Below are 24,165 nucleotides of genomic sequence, written 5' to 3'. Positions count from 1 at the left end.
GGGGAAGGGGGGCACCTTCTTGTTGACCTGGCGCTACACCTAGGCGCGTGCTGGACGCTGGGTGGAGGCCGGGGCGGGAGTCTCATTGTATCGGGCACGTGCAGGCCGTCCAAACAGACCAGCCCGTGTGGACGGCAGGGTAACCTAAGGTGAGGCCACCACAAAAGGTGGAAATTACACCCTGACAAGGGGAGGTCACTCGCAGTTTTATTAATCTTCTCTCCCTGAAAGGATGGCTCGCATTGTGAAGAGTCCAGTTATTACCATCTGTCCCTGCTGGATGTCGTATTCCATTAGCCCCATCCAGCCCCCGGGCACCCCATCACCCAACCCCCGGGCACCCAATCATTTTTACCCCTCTCGCCTAACGTACGCACCTAAATAGATTGTATGAATAATATTCCTAGGCGGGCAGCTGGAGCATCGCCTGGCCGTTCCAGCCATTCCCCCACACTGACCCTCCTCTACGTCCACTTTAAGAGTGATCTTGTCTTTTTTTGTTTGCGACATGTGATGGGGTACTCGCCTGTCCGCTGCTTTGTAACATGGAGCTGTTAGCCCGACAAGTCTTTTGTCGGTGTTTTTTTTTTTTTACCTTCCCCCCTGTTTAGCCGAAACCCACGACCATTGTATCGGCGCGAGCCTGCGCGTGCTAGCCTCGATTGGGACTTTAGAAGAACCACCGGAAAAAGGTCCAGTTGAAAGGGGTAGGAATTTCAAGATGAAACCGTAAAAGAAAGAAAGAAAAACAAGTGAGTGTGGGCGCAAATTCGTGAGCACAAAGAGAACAGGAAGGACCGGAGCAGGGGTCAGAGTGTGGAACAGAGTTGGAATAATTGATGAATTTTTCATGTATCAACAAAGACAGGGTGGGGGGACAGGTGGCTGGTGAATACCTCGGGACACTATCGGAATGACTTTGGCCAATCAGCTAGTTAAAGCGGACACGATCGGACAATGTGTCAGCCCTGACATGCCTGGTGTTGATGGCAGATGAATATCAAAGTCTGCTCCATTCTCTCTCTACCATTGTCTCTTTATCATTGTCCGGGATTTTTTTTCTCGTGACGCTACTTTTTAGCTATTTACACGGGACAGTCAACTAGGTTTTAACTTTGGGGTTTTTGTTTGGTGGCAAACTTTCAAACATCAGAACTGTTAGCTGTGTCTAACTTTCAAATATCAAAACTGTTAGAGATGTCTAATTTTCAAACATCAAAACTTTCAGACTGTGAACAGTGTCCAGCTTTGAGACAAGAAAACTGTAGCACATAAATCGTTTTTATTAGATATCAACAAGGCTACTAAGCTAAGTTCACAAATGGAGTGATGAGACATTCAACTTTAACTTATCACCAAATTCGACCCAAAGTATCGTTGGTCAACCCTGGGACCGCTGCCACTTAATATTTGAAATATCGTCCAAGGTGTCTGTTCTAGCGGGGAGGGGGGGGGGGGGGGGGGAAGACACCGATACACAGCTAGAGAGACAAGGGCAGTGGAGAAATAATTTGTTGCACCTTAAAGGAAGTCGTGAAAATAGCCAACCTATTTACACAACATTTTTCAAATGTCAGAGGGATAAGAAGAAACTAGATGGGAAGTAAAGAAGAAACTAGAATACCTAGTCTGTAAACTTAGACCAAAATATTTCCAATGTCTGGGGTACGTTTCTGTGTCTCCGTCCATTTATCACTGGGAGACTTCAAAGAATGCTGGAACCGCTGAGACGGCGCCGTGCGTAACAAATATCCAAGACATTAGTCACGGTGAGATACCAGGGAAATATAACAGTTATCACTTAGTGATGACGGTCAGTTGGAAAAAAAATAGTTTCATGCATCAGCTAATTATACATTCAGTACTTAGGTTTATAACTAGCCTTTATATTTTACGAATATGTTACATCATTAAAGGCTAGCTGGGTAATCTTTCGTTTTAGCATAATCATTTCGGCCGGCGCTAGTAATGTGGGGAAGAGGCAACTAAATTCTAAAGAATAAGGCTTAACCAGGAGTATGTTTTTGCTTATTGCAATAAAAATGCTATAGACAATTGAATAATAAAACACAATTTAGGGTTAAATCAATAAAAAATATATTGAAATTAATTAGTCAAATTTCATCTCGTCTGGTCAAGTCTAGTTTATTCTAGTGTGTTCAGGTCGTTGTATTTTTTTTACGGTATGTCAATGACGGCACGCGCGTTTGCATATGGGGGGGGGGGGGGGGGGGCACCGTATAAATTTCCTGTAATCTCACAGAAACATTTCCAAAGTAATTTTTCGCAAAGCCATGCAAACTATCACCACCTAGCATCTACACGTACATCTATTGTGGCAGAGGACAGAGACGGATGGCGAAGAATTGTGAAGTCAAATGTGGTACCCCAACTAGCACAATAAAGGTTAAGGGGCGACGATGATGATGATGGAACATTATTGTTCTATTTCACCCACATAGACTAGAACATGCTAGCCCTATTAGTGTTATAGATTTTTTTCTGTCCAACTGTTCTGTGTGTGGTGACCCTGTGTGTGTATGTATGTGTGTATGTATGTGTGTGTGTGTTAGTGTGGAGACACAACACTGCCCCTGCCCCATCGCCGTGACAAGTAAAACAAATTCCCACTTGGGGAAAAAACATGGGTTCTGTCTATTAAGGAAAATAATGCCCGCGGTAGTATCAATACCACAGTGGTGCTGTCGATGAGGCTTCAGGGGCATCAACACCAACGTGATGACGGGCTGTTGACATGGGGAGAGAACTGTCACAAGTCATGACTAGCAAAACAGATTCACTTGTAGCTTGTGGAAAACTGCGGTCGGTGAGGGCTAGATAAACAATAGATTTACGTGTAGATGCTGGTTGTTGATGGTTTGCATGGCCTTGCGAAAAATAACTTTGGAAATGTTTCTGTCAGATTACAGGAAATGTATAAGCGCCCCCCCCCCCCCCCCATCCACACACATACACACTACCACAACACAGAGGCGTAGCTAGGGGAGGGCGGGGAGGGCGGCCGCCCCGGGCGCCGACCCTAAGGGGGCGCCAAAAGGGGTAGAAAAAAATTACAAGCTCATTTTAAGCTGCAGTTTTGAATTATAAACAGTCAAAGTAAAGAATTTTAACGGCCGAGAGCCTTTGCATACTGATTTAACTGTTTTCTACCTTGATTGAGTAACTGTAAAAGGTATATCCTTAAGAAACAGTGACCGGAAAAACTGCTTTCCAGCTTTCCTAGATGGAAGGGGGGGGGGCGCTTTTTCGAAGACTAAAATCGGAAAAAATAAAAAATAAATAACCCGTATCACTCAGAAAAGAACCCATGGAACTAAAGCGTATTTACGATTGTGTAACATAAAAACAAGAGTTAGTGACGTTTAAAATAAGCTCTACCATTTTTGTCCAAGATGGTGGGGAGGGGGGGGGGGGCGCTTTTTCACCCACAAAAATCGCAGGATTTGTACTGGATCGGTTACTAGATAACTCTTGTAACACTTAGAAAAGAAATGTTTTTTTCCTCTAGCTTGTTTCATTATACAATCAACCAGTCAACGAAATACCCATATCGTATTCCAATGTGAACAATAATTTGCTATTGTATGTCAATTGTATGACCTTAATCTAACAAACCTATAATCCAAATATATACTTTATCATAAAAGAGACTGTTCCAAAGATAAAACATAAAAAGACTGTCCTAAACGAATTAGCACCGTTACAATATTTTTTTTCTGACATTACTAATCTTTATCTTTAAAGGATAATGCATCTTAAGGGGAATTTAATTGGCGTTGAGTTAAGTTTTATGGAACGACAATCATACAGCGTAATTATTAATTTTTTTCAAGACTGTCGCACACACATACACACACACACACACACACACACATATATATATATATATATATATATATATATATATATATATATATATATATATATATATATATATATATATATATATATATATATATATATATATATATATATGGCGGGGCGCCAAACTGAATGTTCGCCCCGGGCGCCGGGAGGGGTCGCTACGCCTCTGCCACAACATAACCCAGCCTAATAATTCCCGCTACAACAGCCAACCATCCCCCCCCCCTAAAACTGATTCATTATTCGAAACCTGCCCATCTGTCAACAACTAGCCAGAGGTCGAATGTAAAGTGGAACATGAACATAGCATTCGTCGCTCCAGTAATAGACAACTATGTTGTTTGTCGTTTGCTTGTGCTTTGTCTGTCTACGTGCTTGTTTGTTTTAAGAGGTTTAGTGTTGTGAGAGGGGGTAACATTTCTAAATTTTTCGAAACTTCTGATCCATATCGAACAATGTATTAAGGCTACAAAAACCCAAGGTTTACTTGCTTACCTAGATTTACATATCGCTAAAAAAAAGTCTAGTCCTGGATCCATCTACATGCATCCTCCAAATCATTTAATGAAGTAGACAGATGACGTAATGCAACCTTCAGAAATGTGAACATCGAGCTGTGTTGGGCACAAGATCTAACAGAGCGGCCATCATCTGCCACCTGTAACGATAATCCTGTGAGCATTGATATCGCCGCAGACAACGGGTGGTCCAACATGCCAGGAATGTGGGCCCACAGTCACACGTTACAGTCAAGCAGCGGGCCGCCAGTCGCCAGCCAACAGATACAAGCCATCACATGGTCGCCTATGCCAGATATACCATCGCCGTAAGAAAACACAATGTACAAGTCAAAGGTCAACGTCATCAAAGCTTCTGATCGAGGTAGACGTCATAGCTCCTGCACTTCACGTGTGGTCCGGCCAATGATCCTAGACATCACAGTTTAAGCAGAGACCGAGCCTGGCCCCCAAAGAAAATGTTAGGACACCGATTGCCCCGTGCCACAGACCCACCAGAATAACGAGACAATCAGCGCCGACCCGCAGTGTTGTGGGCACGTACGTTTGTCCAGGGGGAAAGTGTTGCAGACGTAACGATAAGCCAGGGACACGCATTAAGTTACCAGTTCACAACACCGGGGACCTGTCCATTGTAGAAGACCAGCATTACCAGTGACCCGTGGTCTCCACAGACACACGGTATAGGTAGCACGTGCCCACACGTACAAGAGAAGAAGAGCAGAAAAAGATAAGACATTCCACAGAACGATTTTGAAATCCCACGGCTGCCTTTGAAGATGATGACAATGGTTACGGCATGTAGACTGGGCTACGGGACCACACAGAGGACCAGGGGTGAACAAAGACAGGCAGCACCTACTGACCCGGCTCCAGAACTGGGGGGTGGGGTAGCCACGGGCGGGGGGGGGGGGGGGGGTTATAGGCAACACACACCGGGGGATGAGATAGTCAATAGTTACTGGAGGGAGGTTACTAATACACACACACACAGATTTCTAATGAGGAATATCTTAAACAATGTGTTCAAACTATAAATACTAAACACCACCACTAATTACACAAATTTTGGTTTCATAGAGACCGTCTCTGGAGTAATATGGTGCTGCTGAGAGCACTCATGTAATACGGTTAATGTTATACACGCATGTAAAATGAACACCCATGTAATATGGTTAATGTATACACGCATGTAAAATGAACACCCATGTAATATGGCTAATGTATACACGCACGTAAAATGGTGCGCGGTGTGAAACACGAGACAGCTGAGCAAATGAGCGCAGGTACAACTGGCCGCCTGGAGGAACTGGAGCTCATTAGCTGAGGCGGGGAGATGCGAGGGGCGGGTAGAAAGGTGATCCGAACTTTGGACCTTTAAATAGCTGCCTGATCACAGAGCCGATCTCGAACCTGTTTAGTCTAGACGGCGAGTTGGCTCTCGACAGAAGGCCAGTGTCGGGGGGGGGGCGCAGGTAAGTTCGGCACCGTCAGCGGTCACCCTTAAAGACGACTGCTCCACAGCGTCCAGGTGGAACCCGCCTCCAGGTGAAGCCGGTAAACCAGCGCCACCTGTAGTGCCAACATCGACGACACCGGGACACAATCAAACGTAATCAATGAAAACAGGCTCTGATCGTCACTGTCCGCGCGCTAATCGGCTCCGACAGGAACGGATTTACATCAAATCCGCAGACATTCGCCACGTATTGCACACACAGTATACGACCAAAGCTTAATAATGAGATTTGGCTGCACCAGACACTCGCCATCTTTGTAAAACAAGAAAAAACTTGGCCAAAAGAATAAATTTAGTTTTACAGCAAATAAAATTCTTCTCTTTAATAATTGCCGTCACATTATGAACCTGGTTCGGTCGCCTTTGGTGAATATTACCGTTACATTCAAACATTACCATTGTTCAGCTCTGAAGACCAATTCGCAGCTAATTAACTAAAAAATAAACAGCTCTTTCTACAGCAGCGGGGTGTTTTCTCCAGGTCTTGAAGGATTCGGTTTTTCGCATGTCATTTCCTGCTACAAGTTATGTAAATTTCACTTTGGTGAATGTATTCACCAATATAAAGTTGTACAACATTTCCCCTCAATGTACCTACTGTTATAAAGTTCTTTAAGATCTCCCCTCAATGTACCTACTGTTATAAAGTTCTGTAAGATTTCCCCTCAATGTACCTACTGTAATATAGTTCTGTAAGATCTCCTCTAGGTTAACGTACCCACCGGTATAAAGGTTGGGATAAACGTCATGTAATACGTAAATCCGAGAGAAAAAACAAGGTCGGAGACTGAAGGGAAACAATCGATGGAAGCCCCAGAGTTCCGTCCCTTGGGACAGCACGAATCGTTTGTTCAAGAGGTGAGGAAAATTCAGGCAAAATGTCATGGGCTGTGGGAGGTTCCTGATCACACCTACAGGGGTGGGGAAGGACGAAGCGTACAACGGCCCTCCCGGCAGACAATAATATTTCTAGATATGCGATAAGCTTTGCAAATATTTGCTCTGGACATGATAGGGCTTTGTCTCGATAATAAGGACTGAACTAGGGAGAGTTTTATTTAACGATTATAGCACCTGATAAAAGGACATAGAGGGGCATGATAGGACTTCCTCTAGATAATAAGGACTGAACTATGGAATGGGAATGTTAGGATATTCCAAAGACAAGTCTTTCTAACAATCAAAGTTCCAAGACACACCAACTACATACTCCTCAAGCTTTGTCAGTTGTAAAAAAAAAAAATCCTTTATTTTTAAACCGACTAGGTAAAAAGACTACTTGTGTCTACTAAAGGTATACATACTCCGGTGTTAAACAAAGATCTCAAGCAAAGAACTCAACTGTACAGCCTACAATTACTGTGTTAAACAAAGATCTCAAGCAAAGAACTCAACTGTACAGCCTACAAGCACCATGTTAAACAAAGATCTCAAGCAAAGAACTCAACTGTACAGCCTACAAGCACCATGTTAAACAAAGATCTCAAGCATAGAACTCAACTGTACAGCCTACAAGAACTCAACTGTACAGCCTACAAGAACTCAACTGTACAGCCTACAAGAACTCAACTGTACAGCCTACAAGCAATCAACTGTACAGCCTACAAGCAATCAACTGTACAGCCCACAAGCAATCAACTGTACAGCCCACAAGCACTCAACTGTACAGCCTACAAGCACTCAACTGTACAGCCTACAAGCACTCAACTGTACAGCCTACAAGCACTCAACTGTACAGCCTACAAGCACTCAACTGTACAGCCTACAAGCACTCAACTGTACAGCCTACAAGCACTCAACTGTACAGCCTACAAGCACTCAACTGTACAGCCTACAAGCACTCAACTGTACAGCCTACAAGCACTCAACTGTACAGCCTACAAGCACTCAACTGTACAGCCTACAAGCACTCAACTGTACAGCCTACAAGCACTCAACTGTACAGCCTACAAGCACTCAACTGTACGGCCTACAAGCACTCAACTGTACAGCCTACAAGCACTCAACTGTACAGCCTACAAGCACTCAACTGTACAGCCTACAAGCACTCAACTGTACAGCCTACAAGCACTCAACTGTACAGCCTACAAGCACTCAACTGTACAGCCTACAAGCACTCAACTGTACAGCCTACAAGCACTCAACTGTACAGCCTACAAGCACTCAACTGTACAGCCTACAAGCAATCAACTGTACAGCCCACAAGCACTCAACTGTACAGCCTACAAGCACTCAACTGTACAGCCTACAAGCACTCAACTGTACAGCCTACAAGCAATCAACTGTACAGCCTACAAGCACTCAACTGTACAGCCTACAAGCACTCAACTGTACAGCCTACAAGCACTCAACTGTACAGCCTACAAGCACTCAACTGTACAGCCTACAAGCACTCAACTGTACAGCCTACAAGAACTCAACTGTACAGCCTACAAGCACTCAACTGTACAGCCTACAAGCACTCAACTGTACAGCCTACAAGCACTCAACTGTACAGCCTACAAGCACTCAACTGTACAGCCTACAAGCACTCAACTGTACAGCCTACAAGCACTCAACTGTACAGCCTACAAGCACTCAACTGTACAGCCTACAAGCACTCAACTGTACAGCCTACAAGAACTCAACTGTACAGCCTACAAGCACTCAACTGTACAGCCTACAAGCACTCAACTGTACAGCCTACAAGCACTCAACTGTACAGCCTACAAGCAATCAACTGTACAGCCCACAAGCACTCAACTGTACAGCCTACAAGCACTCAACTGTACAGCCTACAAGCACTCAACTGTACAGCCTACAAGCACTCAACTGTACAGCCTACAAGCACTCAACTGTACAGCCTACAAGCACTCAACTGTACAGCCTACAAGAACTCAACTGTACAGCCTACAAGCACTCAACTGTACAGCCTACAAGCACTCAACTGTACAGCCTACAAGCACTCAACTGTACAGCCTACAAGCACTCAACTGTACAGCCTACAAGCACTCAACTGTACAGCCTACAAGCAATCAACTGTACAGCCTACAAGCATCACATCACCGTGTGTGATTCCGCTGCAACAATTTATAAAGACATTACAAGGTTGCTACAGAAAAACTAGGCACCTTGATGCGCCACACACTTCCTGCAACAATTGTACGACATATGGAAGAAATACAAAAACAGATAACACTATATTTCACGGATGTTATTCATTTTTTTTTTTCTGAAAAAAAAAAACGCATTTCTTATTTCTCCTTCTTCTTATTTTTCCCTCCATTCTTTTTCATTATTATATTAGCCGCTTTTCTAAAAAAAAAAATCTTTTTTGCTTTTTTAAATGTAAATTTCTGAAACTTGTTTTTTTAATGTATTTTACTAACGCTACACAACTTTACTGTCAATTTCTTCACCCCTTAGCCTATCGCTAGGTAAGCCCTGATTATTTTAATTTCTAAAAACTATTTGTTTAACACTCTCAATAGTGCTAGATGTTAACCTACAACCTATTTATGGTCGGTGGTGATATTTTTAAGACACAATAAATATAAAAGGTGTGAAGTATGCACGGCTATGTCTAGACTAGCTGGCAGATACGTTGGGGGAAAAGAATGGAATAGCTAGCAGATAGGGTGTTGGGGAAACGGTGTACACCACAACACCAAACTCTAGTCAGACAACAAAAGACACGGACTATATCAATAGAACTTAGATGCAAATCTGACCAAACGCGACTAGCCGTTTTCTCTATGGCCTTTTTCAAAATTCATTTTTAAAGTGGCATTGCTTTTGTGGGTAGATTTATGTGGAAATGGATTTGTAGGAATCTGTAGGGGGATATGTAGGGGTTTGTAGGAATGGAATACATGAAGGGGTTTTTGTGTTTGTAGGGTTTTGGGGAGTTGAATAGATGTAGGGTTGTTTCAGTTGGTGTAGGACCTATGTTGGAATGGAATAGATGTGAGGTTTTTATGGTTGATGTATGTAGGAACAGTATAGATGTGGCATTCTCAGAGGGTAGGTGTATAAGTAGGAATGAAATAGATGTAGCCTAATGGATGTGTTGGACCTATAAATATTGATCAACATTTAGCCATACTTGTAAGCCATAATACTTTATGGACCAGTGCTTATCCAAATTTTACTGTAAAACAAACAACACAGATAACCGTGACTCGATGAACGTGGGCGGTCTAAGATATTTATGTGTCTAGTTCACAGTACAGAAAAACATAGGAGAAAACTAATGTCATTGTGTCTTATACCGGGTGGGCTACAGAACAACATTCACTATCATACAAATCTGGGCGAGGCAAGGTAGGTAGATTGATGCTAACCTGTGTTCAGATACTCCAGTTATAAATCACCTCATTACGCTTGAACAACAACTCTGATATTAATATAAACGTTTCACCAAATATACGACTGTCCTTGAGTTTGTTTTATTCTTGTCTTTTTTTTTATTCTTCACAATTGGTTTTAATAATTTTAAAATGGGAGCAGATGGGACCCCCCCCCCCTTTCCACTCCCCGCCGAACAATACCAACCAATTGATTGGGCTTATTCAAAAGTGCACATGTTTTACTTACTAAACATTTTTCTAATTAAGTCTTGTGTAGCTGATCTGTTCATGTGAATCTCAATTCTTTACGGATAAACATCAACGGAAATAACTGTCTACAAAAACAAAATCCACACCTTTGCAGGTCAAGGAAACAGCCACACGGCACACACATATAAACATTAAACAGGTTTATTTAAAAATTGAACTTACTTGTCAATACGCAGAGAAGAAACAAATACTCTGTGTAGGAGATGATTCCTAGAGGGACAAAAAAACATTTGTGGAACATGAATAGCTTCAATTATTTAACATATAAACTCGATTATCTATTATGATGTGGGAAAATAACATTAAAACTCTATTATCTATTATGATGTGGGAAAATAACATTGAAACTATATTATCTTTTCTATTACGATGGGGAAAAATAACATTAAAATTTGAAAATCTTTTATGATGGGTAAAAATAACGGAAAATCTGTTATGTCTTGTGATCTGAAATGAGAACTGAACGCACTTGTCAACATTGGATAGAGAAAAGGGGTGGTGGTTTGCAATGAACTCTGATCTATTTAAAGTAACTATTACTCTTCCCGTCCAAAGCTTAAGGCAGTATTGTCAAGTAGGTTATGTAGGTGCACAGTGTGAAGTGGGATAGAGTTAAATTACGCTTATCAACCAACAGTGGCGGCGAGCTGTTTGAAATACAAAAATGTGACAAGTATACACACAAGAGTATCTGGAAATAAGAGCTCTTCAATGAGACACTAAGTTACTTAAATACACCATTCAAAATAGTTGAGCTAAGTCTTGATTTCCTTATATAGGAATTCAACAGCAAACATTGTGTTTGGCAGTACATTAATTTCTAACAACTAGGAAAGCACCCCACCGACACCTCAACGCCCCCCGTGATTGTACTTTGGGAGCCGGTAAGCGGTGGCATAATTGGTCTCAGCTGAAAGAATCGAGCAGGTTTCAGCACGCCGCACGGCCAACAAAACAAACGAGGCGAGGCCGCGCCACAATAGCCGGGTGCTGCCAAGTCTCGTATTTACTAGCAGGTCTGAAAGAGGAGAAAAATGACGCATTGGATAAGGCCCAAAATCCCCGCGGTGCTGGGGTCAGCAGAGAGCAACTGTTTGCGGCGCCGTTTTGTTTCATCATCGCTTGTGACAACGTTTGTTCCGGGTGGGGGGCGAGGTACAGGGGTTGGGGGAGACACACACACACACACACAGACAGTTAACTAGACGCGCGAGGATGATTAAAATAAAAATGATTGAGATAGTTATCTTGCTTTACATGAGGAAATATACACGTTTGTTGATACACGGACTAGTGTTTGATTAAATAGGTTTGATGTCTCCTATGTTTTAACACATTACATATCACTTTTTGAACCAACGGCTTTGCTAGAATAGAGAAGAGCTCTATTCTATCACCACAGTGTACATTGAATTGAACTGCGACCTGAAGTCTAGAAATGCCTCTAAGTGCTTGGATTATATAGCACAGCGTTAAATGATTAGTTCTATTACTGGCGCTGGGTCGGTGTCTGCATGAAGGCCAACTTTTTATTGTGATAGCTCTTTATTTCTTGAGTACCAGCTGCCTGATGTTCTGTGTTGGTCATTGGCCTGAGCAGGTCCGTGACACCGGACTCTGCATGCTGGCGCGTGTGATGGGTCAACGCTGCACTCACACTACCTTACGCCGCCACGGTTCATGCACACAATGAACGGCCGATGGAGGGGCAGAAACGGTCAGCTCTTCAATAGAAATACCAAAAAACTGGGGACACGGTGGCCATACCTCCACAATGGCCATTAAGCCGAGAGAGCAGGGTGGTGATACCCTTCATTGTATTCATAAACAAGCACTAGACCTGGAATAATGTTTTTACATACGCCCCTATATTTTGGTCAACAATATGGGCGGGGCGTGCGTATCTTGTACATCGTTTGCCAAATTAAGCGGCATGTTGTTGATGAGTACAAAGAAACCAAGTCCAGCGCTCATCCTTAACAATTCTCTAGTTGCTGATACTTAAACTTTTCACCATGCATGTAGGTGTATATATATATATATATATATATATATATATATATATATATATATATATATATATATATATATATATATATATATATATATATATATATATATATATATATATATATATATATATATATATATATATATATATATATATATATATATCACGTTTTCTACCCAGGTAGTGTATACTTACTTTCCCTTTCTTAATTCACGGTTTAAGAGAAGACCTGTTTTACAGTATACAAAAATAACGTCATAAAAGACCAATTCATGACTACACACGATTCATTTTTTTTATTTATGTAGTCTAAGCCTATTTAAAAATGTTTAAAACTCGGCCTGAATGCAGCCGCCCGCTGTTGATGATAAAGCCAGGTGAAGCGCTGAAAAGTGATTAGATGAAACTTGTAATGATGTTTAACCCCACCGGGCTGTTCTACAACTGATGACACGCTCGAGCAATCCGGGACGCGCCCTGGCTACGGCAACCCATCAAGGTTGTCGTAACACGCTCCGGTGATGCAGCCATTCACGTTTTTATCACAGACACGGAAAACAGAGGTCAAAACAAGGATCGTTTAGACAAGTCTTGCTATCCGCATCTAAGTATTGTTAGCTGTTGGCTAATGTTAGCGGGACGGATTTCTAGTCAAATTTCATACTTGTTCAGACAAGATACTAATTTAAATATTTTTTTTTATTCTAAAGCGCGTAAAAGTACTACTGGTATCTTTTACAACTGAAATAAAAGCGAACTATACAAAGTCGATAATATAGCCAAAAAAAAACGTATGCACATGATATTTTCAAATGATGATAACCCATGAACAAAGTCAGCCATTCGTCCGTCAGATTTCCATGCAATTTCAACACCATTTTATAGGTTTTGGTGTGGGATGAGGGTGTGTGAAGGATGAAGATAGTATTTCATTAGAGATACCAATCTGCGGGTACGAAATTTTTGTCCTCGGCTGGCAGCATTTAGCCGGACAATACACCGGGCAGCACCTCCAGCGCCATTTGTGCTGGGCCTAATTGGTGTCAGGCGCCGAACAGATGGTAGCCAGCGAGCTCAACAGATTGTCTCCCGTGGCGGGGCCTGAGGACAGCCGCGTCCTGTGGCGGGGTTCACTGGACCCGTGCACCCTGTCCGTCAAGTCAGCTACAGGATGTGGGGGTTAGGGCCAGACAATGTTGGAACAAGTGACGCAACACGAGCCCCAGGAAACACCTGCGGATGGGCGCGTGCCTGACCAGAGCCTCAAACAACTGACGTGACCGGCACTCACGTCACTTCATGGTTGAAGTAATCCCTCGACACACGGGGTATCAATCAACGTTCATGAAACTCAGGGCTCAAGATCTTCTATTTCCTGGTTTTTATCTAAAGTATTTGGCTGGCGCCAATTAATTTTTTTTATAATCGTAGAGTAATGTCAATACTGTTTGGTGCAAACTATGACACATTAAATGCCAACAATGTTTAGTTCACGTTATAAAATGTCAAATGCCATCAATGTTTGGTGCAAGCTATAAAATGTCAAATGCCATCAATGTTTGGTGCAAGCTTTAAAAATGAGCATGTTCAAACACAACAAAGACACCCACAAATTTAGAAGTGTGCAGGTATTCGACCAAAGCACACCGGCGTCTGACAGGACAGCCATCCATCACACCATGGCCACTGACCGCAGCAACTATAATGATATGGTGGACACGCTGACCAGCAGCAGCTGGTAAAATATCCGTTTCATCTGCAAGATTATCGTGGAGATGAAAATATGCCCGGGTATGTCTGGGTCATTTGCGATGTGAGAATACTCGAATCTCGCGATCTGGGTTATACGTACATTTAGCTACAAGATTTCAGGCGCTGTCCTGCTCCTTGAACAATACCAGCACCGATTTGACAAACCACGGCGCCGAATAATCAACATCGAATGAACCCAGACTCGACGGATCCGCATTAAAGTGTGTCCCTCCCGGCCAGACAATTCTATCATACAGTGATATTTTTTTTTGTCGCGAACGGCAATCCATCTATTGTGTGAGCTTAGGGCGCACCACCCTCAAACAAAACTGGCCAGTCCCGACACTTCAAGTATTTGTAAGCCAATAATTAGTCAGAGCGCGGTGAGTGATTACAACTGGCGTCGGCAATCTTAGGAGGGTAGACAATGATGGCGTAGTGAGCAAATCAATGAGAGAACGCGCAGGGGCAATAGGACCCTCACTACTCTGGGGATAGAGGTAATCAAACACCGCATCATGAGAATTAATCTGCCGACAACTGCAGGATTTAAGCTGTTTTTTTTTCTTCTGTCAGTCTTTACTTCCGCTTGGGCGAATTCACGCTAGCCGCTAAACCAACAGATCATCTTGCTGTACCGACCCTGTTCCAAGCGACACGTTTCAAACCCCCCTAGCGAAAGGGAGTTTATGTTAAAAATATACCGGCCCTGACGTGGCTTTGTCCAGCCCAGCGGACAAAGAAGCCTGCACGCGACACCCCCTACGACCCCACGCGCCACAAGAAAATGACCGGTGGCTTTCTACCGTGCAGCATCTCTTTCTTCGTCGGCTGCACTCAATTTTTTTCTATCAAATTTAAACCGCCAGGTCAACGTACATGGAATTTTTGTGTATGATCCACCCCCCGCCCCCACCCTCATGACAACTGAACATTTTACCGAAGGTTCTCTTTGTAAGTCCCAACAGCTTTAGAAACAATTCGTGTCAGAACTAAATTAATGAACATTCCTACATAGCACGTACTCATAGTAATAACATAGATAAGGTTAGTTGATATCTCGTTCTTGAAACACAATAATTACAAACTCAAGAAAAATACAGACATCATCAGAGTTACTAATTATAAAAAAGTTCATTAGAAATGGCGGCTGCTTAAGATAAAAATTTCTAATTGAAAGAGAAATTGTTAAACTGATGACGTAGGTTCTTATTTGAGCGTATGACTTCGAATTCATGTCACAAGCTTTGTTCCTATAGGCCTACTTCGTTTTCATTTGCAAGTGACTTCCGATCAATAGTTCCTCAAATTGGATAAGGTGATAAACTTTTCGTTGTGGAAACGACGTGTTAAGCAAGCATTTAAATCGTAGATAGGGTCAAGTAATAACAATTTACCACTGAGTAAGGTGGATCATTGTTTTAAACTTAGTAGCTTTGGTCTTATTTGTTTTCAACTGGTTTACAATGCTAGTAAGTAAGTGATTACAATACCAGATCTGGGACCGTAAAAAGCCGTCTGAAGTATTGCAGGGTGGGTTTTTTTTTTATTTTTTATTTGCTAACTCAAGAAAATAATGAACATAAACTGTTGTACCCTTAAGTAAAATAATCTCAGGCCCCCTGATCAACATCCTATTCGTGCTACTAAAAATGTGGGGATCACCGAACAACCTGACGTTCTCATGACAAACATGCCTTGCTACATTTGTCCAAGGGTTAATTTTGAACGGTGGGGTGATTGATGAGGGGAGAACAACTGACATGTATCGACATGTGCAGGATAGAGGATTGCCTATACTTACAAGAAACAAGACATGATGTCAGAGATGCTACTCCCCACCCTGCCCTACAACAAGAAACAAACCTTGACGTCAGAAGGTGGAACCAACCACCCCTACCCACCCCCCCCCCCCCCCACCCCCCAAAGCACAAGAAAGAAAGCAAGAAATCTTTAAAATATAATTTTAGAAAAAAAAGTTTTTTACCACACAGAAAGGCGTTACTGGTTGAGTGCTTGCCAACACACTAAGCAACAATAAATGTGTCTGGTTATTTTTAGAGTAGATTACTCCATGCCTGCCTGACTCAAGTTTGCGATGGTATGAGTAGAGAAAACTAACAAAAATGTACCAATTTCCATCAATAAGGTCACTACAACCGTCTTATAAAAGTTTGCGATGGTATGAGCAGAGAAAACATGAAACCAACAAAAAGGTACCAATTTCCATCAATAAGGTCACTACAACCGTCTTATAAAAGTTTGCGTCTTATAAAAGTTTGCGATGGTATGAGCAGAGAAAACATGAAACCAACAAAAAGGTACCAATTTCCAACAATAAGGTCACTACAACCGTCTTATAAAACCCCCAATGTCTGTGTCGCCATTAGCTCAGTACTCAGATGCTGACAGCTGATATAATACCAATTTCTATGCACCCACATAAACCAGTCCAAGGGACACTACCGGAAATACAAGGTGACTGACCTTTGTCGTGAAGTTTCCTGAAGAGCTTATCGTTGCCCTTTGTCAACGTTGGCGTATTGCGCAACATGTTGTCAAGCTCGGAGGACGTCAAGCGAGTTCTGCCAATCCGAGCTGAAATAGAGAGGAGAACACGATAAGGCCCGGGGTCCACGCTTTAACACACGCTCCACCACAGCATTTATCCACCATGGCATCCATCCACCACGGCATCCACCAGCGCCACCTTATCGCTCTACAAGCTCGTGGAGCGAAAATCTACCAAGACGATTGAGTAGATCATCAATAATTCAACTGGGCTGGAAAGACTGGGAAACTCACGAAAAAATATACCTCTTACGATTTTAACATATTTTTACTTAAACTAAACGTATGTTAAACCAGCTTTAACTTAAACATTATTTTTAGCAGTTACTTTAACGAGATTGGGTTTATAATTTCAACGATTAAGCTGCTAAATGTAATTGGATGTCAATAAGATTTTGTTAACAATAGTAATGCATAATGAAAGACAATAAAGGAAACATAAAAAACATGTAAGTATTAGTTGATTACTGTAACCTTGCAAAACACTCCGAAAACAAAACAATGTTTTGGTGACCTTTTTTGTTATATAAAATAGTTGTTAGTGGCAATTATAAAATACAAATAATTGACTTTCCATATTATATAGACATTATTAAATAGAAAAAATATACGCAAATGCCTATATATATATAGTGTGTGTGTGTGCGTGCGTGCGTGTGTAATGTATAAAGATATAATGCAATAGATGAAGGTTAAAAGAGTGGCGTTCACTTTTTTACAGTCTAGAAAAACAGACCCCCCCCCCCACACCCCACTAGATTATTGTGTAATTAGGGTCATCAGACATCTTGACATGTGTCCATATAAATCAGAGGGCAGTCTCGGTAGACCGTGACGGATGGGCAGGTAGGCGTTTGACAGTGCAATTTATTATCTCCGTTTATTGCAACGCTTCTCCTAGTTGTGGTCTTTAAATACAAATATAAAATATGATCTAGTGTGCGCTAACGTCGTAATGTGTTGTTGTATTGGGTAGCATTAGCGTTAAGTTTTATATTTCTAAAATTAGCAAACATTTACTTTTTATGTCGGTGAGGCATGTCGCTTAGCTAAAATTGTGTTAAAAAAGAACTACACTTGCACGCATACATTTGACAAATGTATGCGTGCAAGTGTAGTTCTTGTGTGTGTGTGTGTGTGTGTACACATTTTGTACACACACACACACACACACACACATGCACACACAAAGATACTATGTGTATGTAAAAAAATAGTTCAGTCGGTTAAAGTCGTGTCTTCGTTAATATGTTCAGGCAAGTATTAATCTTCATCGTTGAAACTCAGCCTAAACTCTTTTTAATAATAATACTAGTCTGGGTGAGGCATTGTGGGTATAGAATTGTTGTGATTTTGTATCGTAAACTGTTCTAAGAAAACTTCCGATTTGGGCCCAAGTGAAATACCAAAAAACTGGGGACACGGTGGCCATACCTTCACAATGGCCATTAAGCCGAGAGGGCAGGGTGGCGATACCCTTATTGTATTCATAAACAAGCACTAGACCTGGAATAATGTTTTTACATACGCCCCTATATTTTGGTCAACAATATTGGCGGGGCGGGCGTATCTTGTACATCGTTTGCCAAATTAGGCGGCACGCTGTTGATGAGTACAAAGAAACCAAGTACAGCGCTCTTAACAAAGGGAACAATTCTCTAGTTGTTATAAGACACGGTGCTGTCTACATTAAAATAAAGATATTAACTTAATGAAAATCAGGTTGGCATTTTTAGAGCTAGAACGGATAAATGGAATCTCAATTTCAAATGAGATAACTGCTGTATGATACGAGCGAATTGACAGATGACCAATGATACTATCCGTGTGCTAGTTTAAGACTTTATTAACCTTTTTAAAATTTGCTTTTTGTGATCGCCTCTTAATAAGTGTAGACCAGCCTACTATAGCGGAAACAATACATTAAATGATTATTTAAAATATGGTTATTATTTGTGTTTTTTTGTTTCTATTACTACTCAATCGATCCATTTGATTACCAAAACTAAACGTTATAGCCTACTATTTTTGTAAGTGTCCACTTTGTGATACAAACATTAACACTTTCACTTTTCTAGTGAAACTAACAGCTTAGATCTAGTAGAAAAACGAACTTTGTAATGATTTTCTATAATAAAATTTAGGGGCCCTAAAAATCGGAGGCCCCCGAACTTCTGCCTTCTCAACCCCCCCCCCCCCCTCAATTAACTCGTCACTGGTTTCAAGCATGTTTATTCATACATTAATGCTGTGAATGAAATGAAAACGAGTTTACTTAGTGCTGTTTTCAACATGACTACTTTTTTTGTCTTGTTTCTAGATTTTTAAATAATTAAAGGGGGTACAGACCTATTTTGTTAATCTTCTTCTAGAGCAGGCGCGGTTAATGGCACACAGACTGGGTGGTGGGTGTCACGTGAAGGGTTTGTGGCTGGCTCACCTTAAAGTGACGCCCTATAAACGTTGGCTCCTGTATTCGTGCTCCCCTCGCTACAAGATTACAGCATCAACAAGGCCATTTTTTAAAAAGAGCAGGAATCGTGAGTTATCTAACGCTGTATCAGGCGCATAAACGTGGATCTGTTAGACATGTTCAAGCTGTCAGTCAGACAAGTGAAAATGTTTCCAGTGCCCGGGCCGGTCCTTACCTGCCCTCGACTTTAGCAAGTTTTAAAGAGAGAAAAAAGAAGAAGAAAAACCACGTGATGATAAAATATTAAAATTTCTTAATGATTGTACAAAGCAGTAGAGACTGTGCTCCGGGGTGTGAGCTCAACCCACCCACCCCGTCCCTCCCTGCCAAACATAATCACACACACACAGCACGCACTGGAAATATATCTAAACCAGATACCAAATGGTTAAAAATTCTCTGTGAAACACTTTCAAACTTGAATTTCGTGCAACAGTTTGAGTGTACATTTTTTTTTATTTGATCGGATGATCTAATAACCCGTTTCCATTAAACAGATGGGTAACCGTTGAATCGTCTACCTGAGGGGAGAGGGGACTGCCGGCACTTACCGGCACTGGATGCTACAGGTGAGCTTGGCTTTAATTAGTCTATAGACATGCTCATGTATTGTTTCATATTGGAAGAATAATTACTCACGAGAAAAAAACAGCAACATTTGGAACTAGACCAATTTTCTTTACCAGCTTTTAATATTAAATTCCTTCTCTAGAGTACGTGAAGTGTTTTTATTTTCAGTCTTCTGTTACCGCGGAAGGTTGTCTATAGGTGTTAGACGATTGCTCCCAACGTGTAAGTATCATGGCCATTTATTGAGCTAATTGGTACTACAAATATATCAAAACTCACTTTTTGTAACACTATCTGAACTTCTAGAGTTACATGGTTAAATAAAACATGCATGTGAAACATTGTAAACAAACCAAGAGATATATCAAGGAACAGCCTTGGAGGTTTACGATGGGATGTGTTATCTTTTGTTGATAATTAAAACAGACCTTCATTTTTTACTTCAATGAACCGAGCTACGATAGGAGTGCCATGGTGTGGGGGTCAGGGAGTTTTTAGTGGAGCATGCCACGTGGTGGGGGTCAGGGAGATTTTAGTAGAACATGCCACGTGGTGGGGGTCAGGGAGATTTTAGTGGAATATGCCACGTGGTAGGGGTCAGGGAGTTTTTAGTGGAGTATGCCACGTGGTGGGGGTCAGGGAGATTTTAGTGGAGTATGCCACGTGGTGGGGGTCAGGGAGATTTTAGTGGAGTATGCCACGTGGTGGGGGTCAGGGAGATTTTAGTAGAACATGCCACGTGGTGGGGGTCAGGGAGATTTTAGTGGAATATGCCACGTGGTAGGGGTCAGGGAGTTTTTAGTGGAACATGCCACGTGGTGGGGGTCAGGGAGATTTTAGTAGAACATGCCACGTGGTGGGGGTCAGGGAGATTTTAGTTTAGTGGAACATGCCACGTGGTAGGGGTCAGGGAGATTTTAGTGGAATATACCACGTGGTGGGGGTCAGGGAGTTTTTAGTTTAGTGGAGCATGCCACGTGGTGGGGGTCAGGGAGATTTTAGTGGAACATGCCACGTGGTAGGGTCAGGGAGATTTTAGTGGAACATGCCACGTGGTGGGGGTCAGGGAGATTTTTGTGGAATATGCCACGTGGTGGGGGTCAGGGAGATTTTAGTGGAATATGCCACGTGGTAGGGGTCAGGGAGTTTTTAGTGGAATATGCCACGTGGTAGGGGTCAGGGAGATTTTAGTGGAATATGCCACGTGGTAGGGGTCAGGGAGTTTTTAGTGGAACATGCCACGTGGTGGGGGTCAGGGAGATTTTAGTGGAACATGCCACGTGGTGGGGGTCAGGGAGATTGTAGTGGAACATGCCACGTGGTGGGGGTCAGGGAGATTTTAGTGGAGCATGCCACGTGGTGGGGGTCAGGGAGATTTTAGTGGAATATGCCACGTGGTAGGGGTCAGGGAGATTTTAGTTTAGTGGAGCATGCCACGTGGTGGGGGTCAGGGAGTTTTTAGTTGAACATGCCACGTGGTGGGGGTCAGGGAGTTTTTAGTTGAACATGCCACGTGGTGGGGGTCAAGGAGTTTTTAGTTTAGTGGAACATGCCACGTGGTAGGGTCAGGGAGATTTTAGTGGAATATGCCACGTGGTGGGCGTCAGGGAGATTTTAGTAGAACATGCCACGTGGTGGGGGTCAAGGAGTTTTTAGTGGAACATGCCACGTGGTAGGGGTCAGGGAGTTTTTAGTAGAACATGCCACGTGGTGTGTGGTGAGACACTATAAGAGTTCAAATCAAACCAAATCAAGATACCGTTTAGTCACTAATCTTCTTCTTTTTCTTCTTCATCGTTCTTAATTATCAGTGTTGAAGGGGATCGAGATTTATCTGCCAGTGGGTTTGAACTCGACACTGTTCGAATTTATCAACCATGAGCTTTTTGCCGACTCGACCACGCCTCCAACACAATTAAGCGTTACGTGTCAACAGGTTATGCGCCATTGAGGCCATTGACTCCGATTTCAGCCTGCTTTTCTTTTTGGATTTTGCTTCCATAGCCTTTGTCCAACCAAGAACAAACTACAAGGCAGCAGTTGAGTCACTAATCAAATAGCTAAAAAAAAAAAAAGAAAAACTGGAGATCTAGCCAGTTAGTACTCAAAGATCGACACCCCACAACATTGTGTTAGGGCGTAGTATTGCATTACCAGAGTTTTTCTTACGATGTAGACTAGAGAGAGTGTAGTGATACCCATATTGAAACAATTTCTCGTTCTTGGGTGACGTTTTGAACAGGCACACGTGCATACTATACAAGTATGATTTTCACTTAGTATGCGTTGTATCAGAAAATGGTTTTAAAAAATGAGTAATTTGAAAATTTTCCTACTGCCACAAGTTGTGTCTTAATAATAATGGCTAGAAAAAAAAAAGACCGGACCGGTCATTATGTGTTGTATAGAAGAGGACCCCCAGTGACGCCAGCACCGAGAATGCAGCAGATAATAAACGCTGCTAACGATGATGAAGTAGATAACAACCCGACCATTACGGACAAGTGTGACACTGGTCACGGCCAGGCGTTGACCAACGCCGCGGTCACGGAACAATGGCCGGTAAATCAAAGGGGAGCTTGTAACCAGCAGGTCCCCCATTCTTCCATTCAGCGGGTCCCCGGGCGCTGGCTGGTTACCAACAGGGTCAAACATGGCCTGACCTTTCACGGGGCGGCGTAATCCTAATGGAGAAGGCACCCCGTTAGAGAATCGTCCCATTGTCCGGGGGGAGAAACAACATGGGTGGTAGCCGGTGGGAGTCTGGTCATTTTTTTTCTACAGGTCAGCCCCTTCTCGTTGGTCAAGTATTGGGTTTCTTAAGATTCTCGGGGAGGGTGGGGGGAACGGGGGATAAAAGCATTCTCAAAGCGCATCTTAACGCGACATTTCTGTGTGTCCGGCAAGGTCCCGGTCTGAAATAATGTCACGCTGACAAACTCACAAACTTTTTATCACACAACTTTTAGCACGCAGTGGTATCCCCAGCAACGGGATCAAACGAGAAGAAAAACTAAACACAATGGATACTGAAATGGTCTCGGTTGGCCCTGTTGATTTATAGATACAAAGATTCACGAAAGTACTAAGACACAGCAGTCCTGAAGACGAATGTCAACGTTGAAATTATATATATATATATATATATATATATATATATATATATATATATATATATATATATATATATATATATATATATATATATATATATATATATATATCGTGCAGTGCCATCGAAAAAGGGGTATTAAAGAAATATTTCCGTAAAATACCTCCACCCTAACCTGTAATTATTTGAGGTAAATTCTAATCCACGTAAAATACTCGGCGCCAGTGGTTAGCATGTATTTAAAAAATAATTTCGCCTATAGTTCTGTTCTTCTTGTATTAAAAAAAAGAAACCACTCTCCGTTTGCCGTGTGGTATTTTTTTTTTATTCCCAACAAGCAGTGGTAAATCAAGTGGAAAATGAAATCATTTGCGGTGCGGGCAACAAATGGATGGAATAGCTGAAGGGTCGAGGGTCTTTTGTTGTCCGCCACCGACTGGAGGTGTAACACTTCCACTGTAATCACGCGGGGGGACTGGCGTAAGGAACAAGGACGGTGAAAGAACCCGTTCACGGCCTCTCCAACCCATCACCTCCCAGCTAGGAGCGCAAACTCTACATTGGAATTTGCAAGCTCTTGTTTCACCCACGGCTTTTTGAAGTCTGAGTCCCACTTTTGACGGCCCCACATGACTATTGTGTGGCAGGGGGTGCAGGAGCCAGCGAATCATTTGCTGTCTCAAGAGCTGTTTGTGCAGGCCTCCCTGAGCACGGATACCAACAGCCTGCTCTATGGCTGTGAGATAATAGATCGTGGCTCTAACAATTCACAGCAGGCTCTCATTGCCACGACTTTCAGTCCGTTTGGACGCCGTGTGGGTATTTCCCAGTCTGACCACTAGTGTCCAGTTTGTTTTCACAGTCAAAGATGGGTTACATTCAAGGAATGGGACAGGGTTATATGAAATTAAAAGATGAGCTAAGTTCAAGGAATGAGACAGAGGTATATGAAATAAAAAGATGGGTTATATTAAAGGAATAGGACAGAATTAGAAAAAAATGTTTCGCAGGTTATAATTTTTAAGAGGACAAAACCTTACAATATTTCTATTACAATTTACAGTACAAAGCACCATGATTGTTAATGTAGTAGTCTTCTATATTAAAGTTATTTTTCTTACAGAGGACACTGTTAAAAAGCTGGTACTATGACAGC

General features: G+C 42.3%; 1 protein-coding gene across 6 annotated transcripts in view; it reads right to left on the bottom strand.

Moving 5' to 3' along the window:
• LOC131938281 (calcium uptake protein 3, mitochondrial) overlaps positions 1 to 24,165 on the bottom strand; it is a 73,091-nt gene that overhangs the window by 22,323 nt on the left and 26,603 nt on the right. For all 6 annotated transcript variants that reach the window (XM_059296303.1, XM_059296258.1, XM_059296286.1 and 3 more), the window contains 2 exons: positions 16,771 to 16,881; positions 10,683 to 10,730 (listed from right to left, as the gene is read on the bottom strand). In XM_059296303.1, coding sequence (XP_059152286.1) covers positions 10,683 to 10,730; positions 16,771 to 16,881 — 159 coding nt within the window. The remainder of the gene's footprint in view (positions 1 to 10,682; positions 10,731 to 16,770; positions 16,882 to 24,165) is intronic.

The sequence above is a fragment of the Physella acuta genome, unplaced genomic scaffold (genome assembly GCF_028476545.2).
Source record: "Physella acuta isolate Inbredline_101_S28 unplaced genomic scaffold, ASM2847654v3 ptg000017l, whole genome shotgun sequence".
Taxonomy (NCBI): domain Eukaryota; kingdom Metazoa; phylum Mollusca; class Gastropoda; family Physidae; genus Physella; species Physella acuta.
This window is presented reverse-complemented; position numbering and strand designations above follow the sequence as displayed.